The 22,169-nt window shown below is 36.7% G+C and overlaps 1 protein-coding gene across 16 annotated transcripts in view; it reads right to left on the bottom strand.

Moving 5' to 3' along the window:
* Positions 1-480: 480 nt before the first annotated feature.
* The window catches only part of LOC126706523 (ankyrin repeat-containing protein At5g02620-like), a 65,709-nt gene continuing 44,020 nt past the window's right edge, over positions 481-22,169 (bottom strand). For 2 of the 16 annotated variants that reach the window (XM_050406039.1, XM_050406043.1), the window contains exons 3-7: positions 6,182-6,365; positions 3,176-3,655; positions 2,348-2,497; positions 1,499-1,935; positions 481-1,289 (exon numbers count right to left, since the gene is read on the bottom strand). In XM_050406039.1, coding sequence (XP_050261996.1) covers positions 648-1,289; positions 1,499-1,935; positions 2,348-2,497; positions 3,176-3,655; positions 6,182-6,365 — 1,893 coding nt within the window. In that variant the 3' untranslated portion in view covers positions 481-647. Of the gene's footprint in view, positions 1,290-1,498; positions 1,936-2,347; positions 2,498-3,175; positions 3,656-6,181; positions 6,404-7,879; positions 8,037-17,989; positions 18,607-22,169 lie in introns of those variants that run through there. The other 14 variants (XM_050406029.1, XM_050406034.1, XM_050406032.1 and 11 more) reach the window with 12 other exon arrangements.

The raw sequence follows: 22,169 nt of genomic DNA, 5'->3' as shown, positions 1-22,169 counted from the left end.
CAAGCGTTGCAATACTCCTTGTGCTCCTGCAACTCAGTTCAGTAAACGCAATGGTAACCTCCTCTTCGATCCTTCTCTACATTGTAGCATAGTTGGTGCATTGCAATATCTAACATTTACACAGCCTAATATCTCATTTGGCGTGAATCAATTTAGAAAATTTGTGCAAGCTCGAATTGATATTCATTTCAAGTGTAAATTAGCTCACAGGCCTCTTTACTAAGGGCCTCAATTCTCAGCGTTGTTATCAATTGAAAACTAGACTCATGATCACCCCATGCCCTTTTGATCTATTGCAGTAAAATATAGAAAGCAAGGCATGTGCCATGTGGCTATACTATATCCCTTGTAACGTATAAGAAAGTGTTTTTTTATAAATAAATAATAAAAAAATAAAAAAAAATAAATAAAAAAAAACAATATAAGTGTTTGGTATAGTAAAAACAACTAAAAAGCCCAAAGAAAATATTACTCGTTAACTCAGACCAAGTACTTTTGTTTATAAAAAATTCATTAAGACAAAATAACATAATGCATAATTCAGTGGAACAATTCATAATAAGAAATAAAAAGTACAAACCTCAACTATAAGGGAACAAACTAATGGCTACTCCCACAAGGACTACTTCTGCAGATTCCACTAAAATTCAATTGTAAAGCCTATGTTTGAATGGTCGGAAGAGAAACCTAGACCAACATGTTGATCGGATTGTATCAGCCCAAAGGTGAAAATGTTGCCAAGCGAATAATGCGACTATGACACCAGCAAGAGACGCAATAACAATAGGAACCCGATCAAATTTATGATCATAGATCATAAAGATGGCTGCACCATAGGCTAGCACCATTGTAGCAATGGAGACAAATAGTGCCGACAGTCCAAACATCAACCTTGCAGGTAGTGATACAAGAAAATCGTTTTCAGCATAACGTGACGTAAGAATGGACAAGAACATTATTATTGAGGCTGCGGAAGAGAATAGCGCTACTGCATCTGATATGACAAAAATCAGAAACCACTTCTTTTCTAGAAATAGAGGAGCACCCTTTTCTAGAGGTGGAGGAGCACCATTGTCATTATTATCTCCTCCTGGCAGAGTAAAGATTGCCGCAAATACCACAGTTGCAATGAGTGTTGCAACAAGCATGCATGAAGTTGCAGTGCTCTTCATCCACTTCTCCCCTTCTTTTAATAAGTCTTTGTGCTTCTCCGTAAACAGATCCTTAGGTGTCTGGTTTTCTGAATTCCTCATCTTAATATATGAAGGTGGCACAATTTTTTCCACTGCCTATAATGGTCATTAAATTAAAGTTATACAAATCCAACATAATCAACAAAAAGGTCCAAGTCAAACTTACAAAAAATTTATGAATTACGGCAGATCAGCAAAATATTACTTGCAAATCTGTTATATGCAATCAACCCGAATACATTGAAGAAATATACTAGTTATTAAAAATATCAATAATTATAAATCAATTTGTGTTATTTATTTACCTTGAACCACAATAGCTCTCTTTGCATTTGGAGGGCAGCTCCTGATACAATTTGGAGTCGACTAGGAGGTGGCAAGTTTCCAGCAAGATGCAGAATGTTATTATTTTTGCCATCCTTGTATGCTGCTATCAAATCTTTAATTGCTCCAAACTCATATATTAGATTAAATATGGTCCGGTGACGATATAGAACAGCAATATGAAACAAACTTCGATTATTATCATCAACTTTCCATATAAGATCAGGATATGAGCGAATAAGGATAATCAGAAACTCAAGACTGCCTAATTCTGCAGCATCAAAGAGTAGTCTCGAAGGTTTTTTAATTAGTTTTGAAATCTCCGAATCTTGCTGCTGTAGAACATGTTCCCAGAGTTTTTTGACTAGTTGATGGGCTAACGTCCGCATCAAATCCTCATGATAAATCCCTTTGAAGCCTATAGGTAGAATTAATGTTGATTCAAATATGTCATTATACAGAAAATATGCAAACTAAATTAGATGCTTATTCCAAAATAACAATTGACTTATTTACAGCATCCTATTATTTATTAAGAAAACTGAAATCGCATGTTGACCCTAGATAACTTTAGGGGAAACACAAATCAGCCACTGGAGATTAAAAATAAAACATTTTATAACCTTGAACTTTCTAAGGCATTTAAGATGATCTCAATGACAAAGGGAATATGTATAAATGGATTTTTAAGGTGTAGAGTGGATACTGATTAAGTGTATTTGCCTATATAAAGTGGCCGCACCTTGATACATAAGTGTACTTTCCCAACACTTTCAAGGTTTAGCAAATAGTATATGCTAAGAGATTTTGAGTGGGCTCAAAATACTAACATGAATTGATGCATCTTTTCCAGATTCCCAGCTGACTGTTGTTGGCAATTCTTGAAGGCTTTCGAGCCAATACATGCAAGGCTGTCTCATTGTTCGCATCTCGAGCAAAGGCTAATGATGTGTCTCTGTCCAATATTTTCAAAGCTAGATCTGTCCACAAAACACAATGGTTCACTATTAGAGTTATAAACTGCCTCTTTATTCTTAGAGATATTCAGGTGTAATGGAGACTAAGAAGAGGATGCAAAGCATGTTGAACTGTCTTACATCTAAACCAAGTGTGACAATTTTATTAAGTTACTTTTAGGTTTCTAATTCAAATAACTAAGGTGTGATATAACCCAATTGGATAAATACGATTTTATGGTTTAAGCTATCTATGTAGCCTTCACACAGAATGAAGGTGCTTCTCAAAGAAATACATTAATACGGGACAAATGAATAAAATAAATCACTACATTGTGCACGCATGGTTAATTATTCATTGCATTTAACAGTCTTGGAGGATTTTTTTTGTAGAAAAACCTGTTTTAAACTAGAGAATCAAGTAACTTGTTATGCACAAATGTTACCAATTTTTCAATAGTTGATAGAATTACGCTTAGTGGCCAAAAAACTTTTTATTCAGTGCAATAAACAAAGATTCATTTCCTTGTGATCACTAAATAAGCACCATTAGCCTTGTATAGACAAAGTGAGCACCCTCTAAAAGGGCCGACTAGCAAGAGGCCATAGCACGAAAATTCATTTCCAAAATGCAATATGGGTGAGGCAATTGTGGAAGGTTATTTCATGCCATAGAAATATATAGATATAAGGGCATCATACCATATAAATCAGCTGAGATAGTACCAAGAAGGAGGCTAATTCGTTCCTCACGAGTTAGGCTTTCAAAATCAGTTTCATCATATAGATATGAGACCATATCCCTGTGTCCAAACAAAGCTGCCATGTATAAGGGTGTCTTTCCTTGATTACCTCGAATCAGAGGAAGGTCTTTATTTTTTTTCACCATCACCATAGCAATTTCCACAATTCCTGATGCGGCAGCAAAACAAATAGCAGTGTTTTCATCTTTATTTTTCAAGGCTAGGTCATCTTTTTCCATACGTTGAACCAGTTCCTTTACAAAAGCAGTGCGTTTTGCTGCAGCAGCAATGTGCAGAGCAGTCTCCCTTTTTCTCGTTATCCCAGCGCGAACAACATCACGATCTTTGTTAATGACATCATTAGCAGTTTTCCAGTCACCTTTGATGGCTGCTTCATATAATGGTACACAAAGGGAGAGGTAGTCCTTTCTTCTATCCCCTGAAAATTTTCAACCATGAGGAAAATGTATTTGAGTTTTACAAGACTATATCTTCCCCAATAGCCATTTGATTCCCCAATATTTCCCCTGCCTTTTTAAAATTTAACATGTACTTAACAATGTGTAATGCCACAAGAAATTGTATATTACTTGCATAGTAAATGAAACCTGCACCTTAACATTGTAAAAGGTCCATGGAGAGATTTGATTTTTGTATTATATGCGCCTGGAACAATTTAAGTGATTTTAAATGCACCTCTTAGAAACATGATTCCTTAAGCCAAAGAATTTGCTTCCTTCAAATTTTCAGGCAAGGTTGAAGGTGGAGATGGCAAAGAATGTTTTAATCTTGACAGTGGCATACATTGTGAAATGTTTCTTTCGGTTAACCAGACCAAAAAAAAAAGAGCTGCAGAATACTCCAAGACTTATTGAACCCTAAAGTTAAGTCAAAAGATTACACATTTATATGCATGAAACAAAACCCTAACCATGATAGGAAAATAGAAAAATCATGGAAAGAAAAAAAAATTACATCAAACCTGACAAATGAACAGAACCAACCAAAACAAGAAACCCTGCAAAAGACTGGATCCCAAATCCCCATAATTGACCAAAAATGAAATTTACCTGAGATGCTTTTTAAATGCCTTGAAAAACAATTGAACTTTTGATTTGGGGGTCTCAAAATTTGTTTGTTGCACTACTTTAATTCTCATTGAGAACTTTCTGTTAAGTGATTATGACTGTGAGTCTCATAACTCATCTCAAAACAAAAATCATGGCCTTTTAAGTTTTACAATGAAAGCCCTTCAATACCTTCTGCCTGGGGCTTTCATCTATCTTTTGACTCCGAAAGAGTCCATAAAGCTTCTTAGTCAATGCCCATGGCAGATATAATGATATATGCTGTTATTTGAATTGTCAATTCTTCAGTAGCATATATCTATAGTTATGATTCATGATATGCTAGTACTCCAGTGATCTACTCAAAATTGGAAAATTTACATTTATCTTGCTCATATGAAGTTTGAACGCTCAGTGAGAAAGGTTGCCTTTAGTTGTTTCATTTAGAAGCTAATTTGCAAAAATAAGACAATAGCTACCTTGCACTTCAGAGGTCATGATCTCTACACATTTCAGGAACCAAGGTATAGGTTTTAAGGGTGCTTTAACTAACTTAATATGAGCAAGATAAAAGTAAATTTTCCAATTTTGAGTAGATCACTAGAGTACTAAAATATCATGAAACATAATTATAGATATATGCTACTGAAGAATTGACAATTCAAATAACAGCATATATCAGGCATAGGCATTGACTAAGAAGCTTTATGGACTCTTTCAGAGTCAATAAATGAGCAAGATAAATGTTATTTGAGCAATGCCTAAAGCTGATGCCCTAGGTTTGTAGCTAATCTATTAGCAAATATATGGAGTTACTGATGCAACACAGACTTGAAAATGCGTATAGGGATTTAGGGAGAGAGCAGAACAATGCCTAGGCTTCATCACATAGAGGTTGTTTGAACCCCTAGGCTTTACCACCCAAGACTACTAGGAATTACTATCAAGAATGAGAGGAAAATCTTAATTCAATATTATTCATCAAATTCAAGATGTCCTACAATGTATTTTTGGAGTCTTTAAGTAGAGCTTCAAAGGTTAAAACTAATAAGAAAAGTAAAAATGTAATCAATTACATTAAATTCAGATATAAAATCCATCAGCATATTTCTGGTAGTGATCTCTGCATCAGTTGGCATGTAAACATACCATATTTATGTTGACCTACATTCAAGATATAGTTGGACTTTTATCAAATTTAAAGCTACGGGAGCCAATCTAGCACCCTAGAATCTAATTTAGGGCTATCATTCTGAGAACTACAGATGTGAGAATAACCTAAAACATGAGCATTTGGGCCTACAGAGACAACACTTCTACATTCCCAGCTAGCAAGACTAAACAAGTTTCATAGGCCATTAATAAGGCCTCAGGGTAGATTCAAGGACTACTATAAGTACAATTCCGCATCTACTCCCCTAAACTAATTTTTCACTCAACAGGCAGAGCTTTAGAAATGAAGGTCCTGAGTTTAAGTTGACTTTCTATAGGAAAATGGCACATTATGAGCCCAAACAGGTACTACATGCATGTCTGCCTGAAGTTGAATACTAAGTACATGTTATACATCATGTCATTCATAAGAGTTTATACAGAACCTTGCAATTATTTAATATTTTTCTGCAAAACAAACATACTTATATATGATATGGATATGTAAACTAAAATAACTCAACTATATAACAGTCTATCCACATGATCCAAAAAGTAAAGTGCCATCAAAGTCGGGCTGGTCATCCACCAAAACTGATTGGGTGTGTGATTAGCATTGAGGACTAATATAGACTCTAGTCAGGCAAAAGCTCAAATCTATCTAGGAAGCTCAATTTGGGAAAATACTCTAGCACTGCATACAGATGTTTCTGCAAATAATACCATACACAAGCAGTGATACTTACCTTCATAAGGAATTGGTTGTGTCAAATCTCTATTGGGTGTTGGACATTCTTGATGTCCATTAGCTGCTTGAGTACTCAATTCTGCAACATCCAAACGCACTTCTTCTTGCATTGGCACGGGTCCATCTGAAGTATCCATCATAGATGTTTGGGGCAACAAATTTACTCTTCCTGCTGTATTCACCTCTATCTCTCCGTTTCTTTGAGAAGACTTGGTTTTGACTGTGATAAACATCCAATCATATGAGAAGTAAATCAAGCACATGTGTGTGTTTGTGCATGCACATTCATGTGTATGTGAGCACACGCTTGATTTGGAGCTAAATTTTTTCATATGACACAGAATTATAGTAAACAAGTTCAAGAAAATGGGTACAGACTCAAGAGGTAAATGATGACTTATCTTTTCTTAATCTCAGTAATTAAATTCCACCTGTGATAGAACAAAATTATATCAAATGTAAACTATTCAGTCACTGGTGACTATATCTGGGCTGCATTACAATCAAATAACTCTTTTTAAGAGCGAATTTTCATTTTTTTTTTTTCAATAAAACAATCTCAGGAATAGGGATTAAATTTTCTTGTTGAATTTATTGGTAACACATTCAGCCTCCCTAGTCTGTTTTAAAGCTGCTCTTCATCTTAGTCCACCATGGATTGGGGTAATGGTAATGTGATACCCATTAGAATGTGAGATTCAGGTAATGTGCAGTGTGGCACAATCAACCAACCAAACATGATAGTATTCTCAAATTCCTGTGAAGTTGCGGTAATGTTGATAATATTCTACAAACTGAACACCACCTTAATGGTTTTGGCTCTCAAATTTTTGACTAGTGGTACAGGCAAGTGGTTGTACAAACTAAACCAAGTAATATAAAGAACACAAAGATAGAAGAGTTATTACTGCTAACAGCCCATCATGGAACATTATTTTCACCTAGATCAACCATTGATGCCACTTTTATTATGCACTAATCGCAACAAGCCATGTCAACAATTGGTGAAAAAAATTATGAAAAATGTTGTATTCTTTACCGTTATTAAATTTCTCCATTTGTTTCAACAATATATGTTTTCCAGGAAACGTTTATGGTATTTTTTGGTGTTTGGTACACTGGAAAACGTAATTCAACAGAAAACAAGCCCAATATTCCAGAATGTCACATACTCAATGAACCGTCACAAATATATTCTGCCTATTTTCAAGGTCACAACCAGACACCCAAAAGAAATAGGCCAATTTTCTGGAAAATGCTTTCTAGAAAATAACTAATAAGTCATATTCTGGAAAACATTTTCTGTTGAAACAACAACAAAAGATCATAATTGAATGAGAAATGAGAATGAAAACGTTATGTATGACCTGAATAAGCTCAGCCATAATCAAGTTAAAGTCAACTAGAAAAATTCTTCTATTCTTCTGTGACAACCAGCATGAAAAATATTTATATTTCTTCTTAAAATACTTTATTTCTTTCTCCTCTATTATTCTAATAAATTTATTTACACACAAGCATTACTGTTTGCAGCACAGGTAACAGGAGAATAAAAAATAAATAGCTAAAATATATAAATTAAAAGAAATAGTGAACACTAAACAAATCCCACATTTTGTAATGTTGCCATAAAACTATATAAACTCAAGAATGACTATAACAATTGAAAAAAATTACTAGGAACTTAATGACTTACTGGTAGATTGTACTCTCTTACTTTGTCACTCTTTGGGCAGCTGGACAAAAGCAGCAAAATTTTGATTAGTGCTTCAACAAGGCAGTACTGGATTGGTCGGAGTATTGAGTTATGGGAATTCACAACACAACAATGTAGTTCATGATTGCAGAGCTAATGCAAGAATGAAGAAGACTTTATATATTACAAGTCAAAAAGTAAGTCAATGATTGAAGTAAGTGTTAAGAACATTCATTATTAAAGACAAAAGAGTGTCTACGCGTCTCATGCATTAACGCTTTCACTCCCTCTCAACTCGGAAGGGAATTGAAATTATAAAATAATTTCAAAAAAATAAAATAAAGGAAAGAAACGAGAAGGAACCACAAATAAAAGATTAGTAAGTTCATGCGAAAGTTATTTATTAGCACTTATTCTCCATTAAATTAAAATTGTGACAAAGGTTATTGCCACAGTTGACCACCTATAACTATTTGTGGTGTGTCATGGCCTTAGAAATTTATTCTTTCACCTTTGTTTGTGTGTTTAATTATGACAAAAATTATAATAACATTTTGTATTGTTTGTCTTTTTCATGGAAAGAATCAGATTAGAATCTTCTTCTTCTTTTCTTATGGAAAGGGAAACGCAGTCGAAGATGCAAAATGCCACGTTATCGAGAGGTCGGTGGATGTCTACTTGGACTTTGTTGCCACTGACTTAATAGGGAACTTCCGTAACATAACATGGAAAATTCCCTTTCAAGAGAATATGAACTCATCTCACGAGTTTATACATTTATTAAGTAAAAACTAAAAAGAAACAAAATAATTTCATTACAATATTCACAAATTTTTGTTATTGTCTTGGGCTTAGCCAGGGGCCGAACTAGGTGCGCGCCCCCAAATTTTTGTTATTCTCTTTTACCTTTTCATCTCTCCACTACTCTCAACCTTAATGTCACTCTTCATCTATCCCTTCCTCTTCCTTTCATTTTGGTTCTTTTTATAAAGGAAGAGAATACCGTACCATATCAGTACATGTACCGATACCGAAACTTCAACATTTCGTATCGGTTTAAATATTGCTTTTATGTTTTTTTTTTGCACTTTTGTTATTAGCATTTTGATTCTCTCTTGTCAAAGCACCATTAGCATTTTGTTCACCATACTTTTGGAATTTTGGTCTTGATTCTCCACAATAAACACTTCTAAAGAACCCAAGGGGAGATTTGGGCCGTTCTCACATTTTTTGTCCTTGTCGCAAAAACGTCCCCTACAACAATGAACAATTAAAAGTCTAAAACCATGAATAATTTGCTCTAAATTGAGGTAATATTTTATGGTGAACTTTTATTTTTATTATATATATATATATATATATATATATATAATAGCGGTAAACTCAAAACGGTACAACGGTATTGATCAGTACCGAAATATATCGTTCCACTAGTCAAACCGATATAACCTCCATACGAGATTGACTCCCTTGCTTTTTATCCCCATTCTATTACTATAAATATGTCATTCTCTCTCCCATTCTATACATATTTTCTCACATGATAAAGGTTATTACTCTCTCTCTCTCTCTCTCATGTTTTATTTTTCTGTGAATTTTTTAATTTTTGTATCTCTATTTTAGATTGATGAATTTATGTGTTCTTTATAATTTTACTTTGGGTTGATGCAAGTTGATTTTGTGTTTTTAAGCTATTATCTTTTTTTTTTCTCTTTTTTATGATTTTTAAATGCTATTCTATTGCATATAAAGATAGTTTACAAGAATATAATGTTATTCTATTATATAGAATGGCTTAGATAATTTGGTGTTTGGCTTATGTCTATATTTTTACTTTGACGCTTCTTCATCTCATTTTATTTTCCATTTCTCTCCCAAAAAAGGTGATTATTCTCTCTCTCTCTCTCTCTCATATTTATTCATTTTTGCAACTTTACTTTAGGTTGATGAATAATTATAATTTTTTTATAATACTATTTTGGGTTAATACAATTTGGTAGTGTGTTTGATTTTTTAAGTTTTCCATCACAAGTCTTCTCTCTCCCACTTATAGCTTTTGTTTTGTTTTTGTTTTTTTTTTTTTTTTGACATAATACTTAGTTATTTTGGAAGTGAGATTTTGAATTTATATCAAAATACAATATTAGTGTGGGGTCCAATGATTGATGGGCCAGGCCCACTTGCTGATGGAGAGTTCAAAGGCCTAAGCCGAAAAAGGTCATGGCTCGAGCTCAAGAATAATAAGGCCCAATTGGCCCGGGGAAGCAGCCGAGGACAGTGCAGTCCTCGGCTGACCCAAAGATCCACCAAGAAGAGGGGCAAAACGGTAAAGGGACATGCTCGAAGGGAAATCAAAAATATCTAGGAAAGGCTGCCTTTACCATCTTCCCCATGCATATCTCTGCGCCTAACAGAGCCTTATCCTTCAACTTTATTAACCACTCCCAACAACTTTGGATTTGGATTGACAGGACAAGTATCAGTCTTGGAAATGTCAACCCTACACGTGGACGAAGGAAAGCGAATGCAGACTAGTATAAAAGAAAAAATAAGTAATCTAAGAGGGGGGCCTGGGACGACTGGCCAAAAAAGAAAGGCTCCCAGTCTACCTCTAGAAGAAAGGCCCCAAGGGTGAAAACGCTTAAATCACATATGAACACCACCAGAACCACCACTGGGTAACTAAGGCCTAGCCTTTCGAATCCACTCTCTACAAATGATATTGTTTGGGCTCATTCACGTGCGAACCCAACTCTACTGCGGTTCGTCGCGAAACGTGACCCTACAATTGGCGCCGTCTGTGGGGAAGGCTTGCGCGTTAGCTCGAGCGGTGGTGAAGTTGAGCTTCTGTCGAACAAGGGTCTATGAGGGTGCCTTTATGACCGACGACACATTGTTGTTATTCCAACATAAGTTCCCACTAGGGGCTACGTCTCACAGTGTCAATGGCATGGGCAAGTCTAGGGGCTTCAAACATCAGGCTAGCTTCCCCCACCTTGTTCGTGGAGATAAACCTTCGAAAGATAAATAAATAAAGAAGAATACAAGTTTTGGACAGAACCAAGGCCTTGCATGGTCCTCGGACCCAAGCCTCTGGGGAAACCAACTACTTACAAAGACAATACAAGTTTTGGACAGAACCAAGGCCTTGCATGGTCCTCGGACCCAAGCCTCTGGGGAAACCAACTACTTACAAAGACAATACAAGTTTTGGATAGAACCAAGGCCTTGTATGGTCCTCGGACCCAAGCCTCTGGGGAAACCAACTACTTACAAAGACAATACAAGTTTTGGACAGAACCAAGGCCTTGCATGGTCCTCGGACCCAAGCCTCTGGGGAAACCAACTACTTACAAAGACAATACAAGTTTTGGACAGAACCAAGGCCTTGTATGGTCCTCGGACCCAAGCCTCTGAGGAAACCAACTACTTACAAAGACAATACAAGTTTTGGACAGAACCAAGGCCTTGCATGGTCCTCGGACCCAAGCCTCTGGGGAAACCAACTACTTACAAAGACAATACAAGTTTTGGACAGAACCAAGACCTTGTATGGTCCTCGGACCCAAGCCTCTGGGGAAACCAACTACTTACAAAGACAATACAAGTTTTGGACAGAACCAAGGCCTTGCATGGTCCTCGGACCCAAGCCTCTGGGGAAACCAACTACTTACAAAGACAATACAAGTTTTGGACAGAACCAAGGCCTTGTATGGTCCTCGGACCCAAGCCTCTGAGGAAACCAACTACTTACCGAAGACAATACAAGTTTTGGACAAAACCAAGGCCTTATATGGTCCTCGGACCCAAGCCTCTGGGGAAACCAACTACTTACCGAAGACAATACAAGTTTTGGACAGAACCAAGGCCTTGTATGGTCCTCGGACCCAAGCCTCTGGGGAAACCAACTACTTACCGAAGACAATACAAGTTTTGGACAGAAACAAGGCCTTATATGGTCCTCGGACCCAAGCCTCTGGGGAAACCAACTACTTACCGAAGACAATACAAGTTTTGGACAGAACCAAGGCCTTGTATGGTCCTCGGACCCAAGCCTCTGGGGAAACCAACTACTTAAAAGGAGAAACTACGTTACATGGATTCTTTAGTTTGCCCTTGGATCCTCAACATTAAAGGGACCAGTACGGAATGGAGTAACGTGTTTCCAAAAGCATAATCGAAGTCATGCAATGCTCGGTCACTCCCTCGGATGAATTATTAAGAATTTTTCGTTCTCAGACAGTATTCTCGCACTTATTACAGAACGTTCAACCGTTATCTCGGTTAGTTTCCTAAGTTTAACTTACTATGAGTTATTATTATTATGCCTGATAGTGTCGGTAAATTAGAATTAGTTGGATTGTGTTTCAAGAGTTCTTGCTTTAAATACCGCCGAGGAGAAACACACACATGGAGCACACCCATTCACAAAGTAGTGTTGTCAAAGGAACAGTATTCAAAACAAGTAAAGAAATTTCCATTTTTTTTTTACTAAAACAAAGAAATAGTACAGCGTACAATGAAAAGCTGGAATCAGTTTGTGTCAAAGCTCACTACATAACCAAAAAGAAAGGAAGATACAAGAGAATAAGATAAAGCCGAGGAAGTAGATCAGAGGAGAGGTTGGCTACAGCTCCAAGACCCTGTTCTTTCTCAATGCTTTCACATGCCCACAATTCAAACAGCAAAAGAGACCCAACTTGAGCCTGACACCGCTGAAGGAAAGGTGCAGGGAGTTGGAAGTTGAGGGGCTTTCTCTAAATATTTGCCCGCCACAAGGCAGAGGCGCTGATGGCGGAGAATCTTTCTTCTGACACACCAAAATTCTAGCATGAACAGAACCTGCTTCGGATTTTGACTAAAAGAGGGAGAGACATCATTTCCCCTCGATCGAAATGGAGTATTCTCTTGAACTTATGCTTCCTGTGCCCATACCTCACTATTTTGAGTCTCATGAGGGCACGGCGCTTCCGTGGCGGAGAGAGTTCCTTCTTCCCAGCCCTCGCCTCAAACATGTTGTGCTAAGGGAGGACAACACTGAGTATAGGAGCTGTGATTTGGGAGGAAACTAAAGAATTGGTGCGAAGGTGAAGTAACTTTCTCTCCTATTTATTTAAAGAGATAAGATGGTGGCATTTAATTCATGCAGCGTCCCAAGGAACGCTACAGACAAGATGGCTTTGGCTCAATCTCCAACACCACCTGCAACCAGGGGATTAAAGGAGTCTCTGGAAGGTGCACCTCGAACATTGGGACGCCAAAAAGTACTGCGTAACCAAAAACTACATAAATACCCTTTAAGTTGTGGGCCAAGTGAATTCGCGGCCCAGGCCTGTTCTGCATGGGGGCCCAGGGACAATGGCCCACGCCGAGGAATAACCGTTGCCAAGGACAACCTCCTGCTCGGCACCTCGTGAAATACCTGAGGAAGGGGAGAATCTGAACTCAAAAAAGTTTTGGACAGAACCTAGGACTTGCATGGTCCTCGGACTCAAGCCTATGGGGAAACCAAGCACTCGAAAAGTTTTGGACAGAACCAAGGCATTGCATGGTCCTCAGACTCAAGCCTCTGAGGAAACCAAATACTAGAAAAAGAATCTAGGCCTTGCATGATTCTCGGACTCAAGCCTATTGGAACGTCAACTACTCGGACGGCAAAGTCCTCGGCTCAAATACTATAAATTATTAAGGCCAGTGTGTTAAGATGGCAAAATGACCCACTATTCAATAGCCTAAGGAAACTGTTCATTTTACGGACGACATGTCCTCGGATAGTTACTTCCTACACCGCATCAAGTAATCAATTCTAATCTCGGCATTGTTTTGGGGTAAGTATCGTTATTCACAGACAAGCATTGTTGTATCCAATAATTTCGTTAAAGTTATGGTGACGTCTTTTTATTAGCAAGTGTTGTGGTCTTAAATGCTATATTATCGTGCCGAGCAGTGCTTGCAAATTTATAAAAACATAGAAACAGAACATGCGAAGTAGAATAACAATAACTTTTATTAATATGAAAAATTATTACAACGTACAAAGAAGGGCTTAAACAAGCCTATACAAAAGATGAACTGCCAAAGCAACAATAGCATCCGCAATACAGATAAGTAAACAGTCAGGTGTCTTTTAAACTCGCCTTCAAAGTCTCTCCAATCTCTGCCTCAGTACTGCTCATATCAGGAGAAGAACCTTCTTTAGAAAAAGATGAAGGAGAAGGAAGAAGAATTGGAACACATGGAAGCACTTCAGCAAGCTCTTGTCATCAAGGAGCGCAAAGGAAGAAGAGGATGGAGGAGATGAATGAGGAAGATGGAGGACATGAGCAGAAGATGGAGGAGATGAATGAGGAAGATGGAGGACATGAGTAAAATAAGGAGGAGAAGAAGAGGGAAGAGATGAAAAGAAAGAAAAATGAGTAAAAGAAAGAGAAAGGAACAGGATGGATCTGGTGGTGGAAAGAAGAAGAAAGAGAGGCAGAAGGAGGCGCCAGTGAACGAAGAGAAGAAGAAGCAGGGGCACTTAGTCCCTGCCCCAGTCCTGACTCCTAACACACTGGTGCCATGTTAGATATGCTCATGACAGAGCGGAGGGTGGTGATAATGGATGTCTTTGACTCGGTCACACCGAAAGTGAGATGTGACGAGTCCCTGCTTCGGATTTTGGCTAAAAGGAAGGGGAGACAAATCTTGAGTCTCCGCCATCCTTGCCCTGACTGAGCCATCTTGAGCTTTATTAGGACATGGTGTTTTTGGGAATGAAGTGGTTTATTCATGGCTGACTACTGTGGTGAATTTTCTATCGAATAAGGTATAACCAGAGAGAAGAAGTGGACTCTGGGAGGAATCTGAGGGACTCAGGTATGAGAAAGTAAGTTTTTGTCTTCTCTCTTTATATAGGGGACGAGGAAAAGAGTACATAATACGTTCAGATCTCCAAGGAAATCTGCAAACATGAATGCGTTCGTTTCATTCCTCCACGCCATCAAAAACCGTTGAATCTGGGAGGCCTCGTAAAGGGAAGACATTAAAGACTCGCTTCAGATAACCAAACGGCATAAACACGTCGTGCGCAAATCAAGGGAAACGTCTTGTAGGCCGGTACATTCCCTGGACAGGTGAAGAGTCGCCAGCACCAGTCAAGGGATGAATTAAATGAGCCATAATAAAGGCTCGGTATTACCAAAACCCCCCTCTCCAACCATGATGTCGGACAGCAGGGTTTTGAGGGGCTATTGTGGGGTCCAATGATTGATGGGCCAGGCCCACTTGCTGATGGAGAGTTCAAAGGCCTAAGCCGAAAAAGGTCATGGCTCGAGCTCAAGAATAATAAGGCCCAATTGGCCCGGGGAAGCAGCCGAGGACAGTGCAGTCCTCGGCTGACCCAAAGATCCACCAAGAAGAGGGGCAAAACGGTAAAGGGACATGCTCGAAGGGAAATCTAAAATATCTAGGAAAGACTGCCTTTACCATCTTCCCCATGCATATCTCTGCGCCTAACAGAGCCTTATCCTTCAACTTTATTAACCACTCCCAACAACTTTGGATTTGGATTGACAGGACAAGTATCAGTCTTGGAAATGTCGACCCTACACGTGGACGAAGGAAAGCGAATGCAGACTAGTATAAAAGAAAAAATAAGTAATCTAAGAGGGGGGGCTGGGACGACTGGCCAAAAAAGAAAGGCTCCCAGTCTACCTCTAGAAGAAAGGCCCCAAGGGTGAAAACGCTTAAATCACATATGAACACCACCAGAACCACCACTGGATAACTAAGGCCTAGCCTTTCGAATCCACTCTCTACAAATGATATTGTTTGGGCTCATTCACGTGCGAACCCAACTCTATTGCGATTCGTCGCGAAACGTGACCCTACAATTAGCTATGTATTTGAATGTATCTATCAGCTACAAAACCTCCCAAGATGAATATATATAGACAATATTTTTGTTTTAATTTTTCATTTATTTATTATTTAGTTCTAACATCAAAATTAAAGTAGATGAACATATAAAGTTAAAACTGCCTCAGATGAATTTGTAAAGCCAATATATATATATATATAATATTGTCAAAAAATTAAAAGTAAAAAATAAATAATAAAAAGAATAATGATGTGGCGGATGAGAAGACTCAACAAGAGCATAACAACAAAAATACGATATTAAGATCCAGTTAAAGGCAATTCAATCTTAATAAATGAAAGTGTATATAGTCAAAAAAAAAAAAAAAAAAGTTACATCACATTCTCTTTATGTTGTTATACAAATTATTTTCTTTCATTTCAATATATAGGTGAAGTGTTCAATTTTAGACAAAGTCTAATTTTTTCCTACATATTATTGTAAATATTATATTTATAATATGGTATAGTCTCTTAAGAATGTCTAAGAAATTTGTAGTTCCAATCTCATGTATCTATATTAGTAAACAAAATTCAATCAATAGTTCAAAAGTACTCCTATGATAAGAAAAATTATAAATATAATAATATCTTTTTAAGAGAATAAAAATTTTGAATAATATATTTGAAATTCAAATGGTTTAGTTGTATAGGAAAAACAAATTAGGAAACTATAACGCATAATAACATAATTTATCAAAATATGGACCGCCTAAAAAATGGATAATATCAATCAAACAAATCCAAATATTAAAATGATGATATTTTGTTGATATAGATAAATGAAAAATAATTTTAGAAATTGTTTAATTTTTTCGGAAAACAAATTATTTGCCACAAAATTTAAAGAACAAATTATATATTATACCATAAATAAAATATAATTATCTAGTTTCACGTGCCCGAAGTCCAATACATCAGAAACGACACCCTTAGTCTTAATGAGGAACGACAGCGTTTTACTCTAGGCGATACCTGCGTTTTACAATCTGAACAGACGTCACCGTTATGGATTTTACCGTTGGAACAGTATCATCATCTTCTTTATTTGAATTCTCAGGTTTGCTGTTACAGCTTTGTATAGAATCCACTCCTAATGTGCGAGCCCGAAGAAATGCTTCGGGACTATCTTTAGGCATGCTATCCAAACTAGTTTGTGTCTTCAAACTTCATGAACCAAGCTAAATCCTTACAGGGAATGATATTTACTTCATTGACAATTTAATCCATCAGGTTGGACTTTATTTTCTAACTCAAGGATTTAGGCCCCTTTATACTACTTTCTAGGCTTATAGATTGAGTCCTTTCCTTCAGGTATATATGTCCACCAGCAAAAAAATGTCTCTAATCTCTTAAAACATCATAGTATGTTCAACTGCAAGCTTGCAAGACTCTTTGTGCTCCTGCAACTCAGTTCAGTAAACACAATGGTAACCTCCTGTTCGATCCTTCTCTGTATAGTAGCATAGTTGGTGCATTGTAATATCTAACAATTACACAGCCTAATATCTCATTTGCTGTCAATCAATTTAGAAAATTTATGCAAACTCCTACTGATATTTATTTCACTGCTGCTAAGAGAATTCTACTGTATCTCAAAGGTACCCTACATTATGATCGCCATTTTATGCCCATTTTTACACCTAGCTTTCTCCCCCTTTTTGTCTATACTAACGCAGATTTGGGATAATGACCACTCTGACCAACACTCAACTTCCAGTTATGTAGTCTTTCTTGGATCTAACCCCCACATGGTTTGCACAGAAGTAGTCCACAGTTTCTAGATCCTCAACCGGGGCCAAATAATGTTCTCTTGATTCTACTACTGTTGAGTTATCCTAGCTCTGAATGGTTCTTCAATATATGCATTTTTCTCCCCAGTGCCCCTTGCATTCGGTATGATAAAGTCTCTGCATTCGTTCTTGCATTGAACCGCATGTTTCATCCTTGAACCAAACCTTTTGAAGTAGATTCACTTTGTTTGCAGTGAATTTTTCGTAAAGATTTAACTATGAACATCATTTCAAGCGCAAATCAGCTTATGGACATCGGTTCTCAGCATTGTGATCCATTGAAAACCATACTCATGGTCACCTCCATGCACTTTCAACCTAATGCAGTAAAATATAGAAAAGCAAGGTATATGGATATACCCTATATCCCTTGTAACACATAAGAAATTCTTTAGTGCATTAAAAAGAACTGCAAATCTCAAGAAAATATTACTCATTAACTCAAACTAAGTACTTTTGTTTATATAAAATTCATGAACACAAAATAATATAATGTGAAACTTTGTGGAAAAATTCATAGTAAGACATATAAAATACAAGTATGCATCTCAACTATAATGCTTCTTTAGCATCTAGGGGAACAAACTAATGGTGGTTTCCACAAGGACATCAGCAATTCATTTATTCAATGGTAAAGCCTATGTTTCGGCTGAAAGAGAAACCTAGACCAATATGTTGAGCTGATTGTATCAGCCCAAAGGTGAAAATGTTGCCAAGCAAATAATGTGACTGGAACACAAGCGAGAAGCACAATAACGATAGGAATCCGAACATGTTTATGATCATATATCATAGAGATGGCCGCACCGTAGGCTATCACCATTGTAGCAATGGAAACAAACAGTGCTGAGAGTCCAAACATCAACCTTGCAGGTAGTGATACAAGAAAATCGTTTTCAGCATAACGTGATGTAAGAATGGACAAGAACGTTACTATTGAGGCCGAGGAAGAGAATAGCGCTACTGCATCTGATATGACAAAAATCAAAAACCACCTCTTTCCTAGAAATAAAGGAACACCCGTATCATTATTAGGTCATCCTGGTAGAGTAAAGATTGCTGCAAATACCACAGTGGCAATGAGTGTTGCAACTAGCATGCATGAAGTTGCAGTGCTCTTCATCCACTTCTCCCCTTCTTTTAATAATTCCTCGTGCTTCTCTGTAAACAGATCCTTGGGTGACTGGTTATCTGAATTCTTCATCTTAATATATGAAGGTGGCACAATTTTTTCCACTCCCTATAATGGTCATCGAATAAAAGTTATACAAATACAACATAATCCACAGAAATGTAGAAATTCAAACTTATAAAAATTTCATAAATTATTGTAGAGCAACAAAATATTACTTGAAAAACTGTTATTTGCAATTAAACCAAATAAATGGAAGAAATATGCCGCTATATATTAAGAAAAAAAAATTAAATCCAATAACTATAAATTGATTAGAGTTATTATTTACCTTAAACCACAATAGCTCTCTTTGCATTTGGAGTGCAGCTCCTGATACAATTTGGAGTCGACTAAGAGGTGCCAAGTTTGCAGCTAGATGTAGGATGTTATTATTATTCTCGTCCTCATATGCTGCTATCAAATCTTTAATTGCCCCAATCTCAAATATTAGATTAAATATATTCTCATGACGATTTAGAACTGCAATATGAAACAAACTTCGATTTTTATGATCAATTTTCCATATCAAATCAGGGTATAAGTCAATAAGGATAATCAGAAACTCAAGACTGCCTAATTCTGCAGCATCAAAGAGTAGTCTTGAAGGTTCTCTAATTGGTCTTGAAATCTCTGAATCTTACAGCTCTAGAACATGTTCCCAAAGTTTTTTGACTAGTTGATGAGCTAATGTTCGCATCAAATCCTCGTGATAGATCCATTTGAAGTCTACAGGTAGAATTAATATTAGTTCCAACATAGCATTACACAGAAATGATACAAAATTATTCGCAATAGTAAAAAAAGGGTGCCCTGTTGTTATTCCATAACACTTTGTGTCTCTTGTTTTTCCATAATAGTTTGTCCTTCATTTTTCCATAACATTTATCTAATTAGGTCTTTCACATTCTAGAATTTTCTATTACAAATTGAAGTGTCATTAGAATAAAGACAACTCTTGTAATTCCACTTGGTTGGAACTCTTTAAAAGGGAGTGGAGGTTTGGTGTGTAAGTGTGTGAGAGAAAATTGTAAAGAGTGAGAAAAAATTGTAGAGATTTCTAAAGGCAGCAATCTAATGTCTTGTAGTATGTTAGAAAAAGTTTTTGGAGAGTGCTCAAGATAGTAGCGTTATTTGCGGAGACTTCTATACAATGCAGCAGCTTGATTTCTCTTTATTTGTGTGCTTGAAGTATTCTAATAAAATTATTGTTTCCCCTCCTCTTTGTGACTATTTTGTTATACTTCTTGTCAAGGCTTTGTAAAGCCAACAAAGTGGTATCAAAGCTTTCACTATTCCAAACAAAATAAATGAGATGCCTATTCTAAAATAACAATTGACTTATGAATATTATTCAATATTTATTAAGAACAATTGAAATTGCATGTGGATCCTAGAGACTTTAGGGTTTTACACTAATCAACCCCTGAAGATTAAAATAGAATATTTTATACTCTTGAACTGTCTAAGGCATTTAACGTGGTCTCAATGCCAAAGGAATCATGTATAATTGGATTTTCAAAGTGTAGAGTGGCATATTAACAAAGTGTTTTTGACTAGATGAAGTGGAACCCAAAATAAACGTATTTGCCCAACCCTTTCAAGGGTCAGCACATGGTATTTGCTAAGAGATTTTTGAGTGGGCTCAATAGACTAACAAGAATTTATTCTTCTTTTCCAGATTGATAGCTGACTTGTGTTGGCAATTGTTGAAGGCTTTCGAGCCAAAACGTGCAAGGCTGTCTCACCCTTCGCATCTTGAGCAGTGGCTAATCATTGGTCCTCTTTCAATATTGTTAGAGCTAGATCTGTAAAGAAAACACAATGGTTCACTATCAGAGTCAAACCTTGCCTCTTTAACTCTTAGATATATTCAGGTGTAGTGGAAACTTAACAAAGAATGCAAAGCATGTTGAAGCTGCCTTATATCCAAACCAAGCATGGCAATTTTATTCAAGTACTTTGGGGGTGGGGAATTAGCCAGCTAGCTTATGATTCCGATGTTTACATGCTAGTTCAAATAACTTAGATGTGACAGAACCCAATTGGATTAATTTTATGTATTAAGCTATCTATGGCAGGTTTCAAACAGAAGGAAGGTTCTTCTTAGAGAAACACATTGATAGTTGATAAATGAATAAAATAAATGACTAAATTGTGCACCTTTGGTTACATTTCTGTTGCACTAAACATTCTTGGAGGATGTTTTCGAGGAAAATCTGTTCCAAACTACAGAAAAGTAACTTGCAATAGAAAAGTAAATTGCAATGCACAAATGTTACCACTTTACCAAAATATACTAGAATTACACTGAGAGGTGAGGTCCTTTTATTTTATCCTTCACAATGAACAAAGATTCATATCCTTATTATCACTAAATGAGCACCATCAGCCAGGTACAGACAAAGTGAACTCCCTCTAAAAGGGCAAAAACTAGCAAGAGACCACGACATGAAAAATCATTTCCAAAATTCAATAAAGGTGAGGCTATTTGGATGACTATTTAATGCGATACAAATATCTAGTTATAAGGGCATCGTACCGTATAAAATGTCAGGTGGAAGTTTAATATTTTATTTTCTGAATTTGAGCACAGAAAATGTCAGGTTATTTAAAATTTTAATGACAAGACATTGTATGCATATGTAATATTTAATATGAACAATGTAATGGGTTCATTTCAAATAAAGAGGATCTTAATACCATTTAAATCCATCTTTGATATGTTATGTAATATTCATTTTCTTGTGTCAATAAAATTGTCTATTTAACTTTTCACCCTGCTTATGATTCTAGGAAGTGGAAGAGATTGTCCAACCATTTCATATGTATATGAAAAATTCAGAGGGAATGACACCCATAGATGTTTTCAATAAGGATCATAAAGATTTACTTAAAGTAGGTGAAGAAGCAATGAAGGAGACAGCCAATTCATGTATGCTTGTAGCAACTCTCATTTCTACTGTTGTCTTCGCAGCAGCTCTCACAGTTCCTGGTGCCAGTAACATTATATCAAATACTCCTTTTTTCCACAAAGAGCAGTGGTTTATGATTTTTATTCTTTCAAATGCAGCACTTTTTACCTCGGCAGCATCAATTCTGTTGTTACTGTCCATTCTTACTTCAAGCTATGCACAAAGTGAGTTTGTGTATTCATTGCACGCAAGGTTGATGTTTGGGCTCACAACACTCTTCATCTACATAACAACCATGGTCTCAGCCTTTATTGCTGCCATCTTTTTGATCTTTGACTACAAGTTAGAATGGGTTCCATATGTCATTGCTTCACTTGCCTGTGCTCCAGTGATTTTGTTTCTTGTGTTACATTCGAACCTTTGGGCTGATTTAATCCGCTCATATTACTAGTCTAAGTTTTTATTCCGCCAAGCAAGCAACGAATTTTTGAGTTAGAATTTTGAATTGTATG

Source organism: Quercus robur, chromosome 11, assembly GCF_932294415.1.
Source record: "Quercus robur chromosome 11, dhQueRobu3.1, whole genome shotgun sequence".
NCBI lineage: Eukaryota > Viridiplantae > Streptophyta > Magnoliopsida > Fagales > Fagaceae > Quercus > Quercus robur.
Note: the sequence above shows the minus strand (reverse complement) of the source record. Positions and strands in the feature narration are given on the sequence as shown.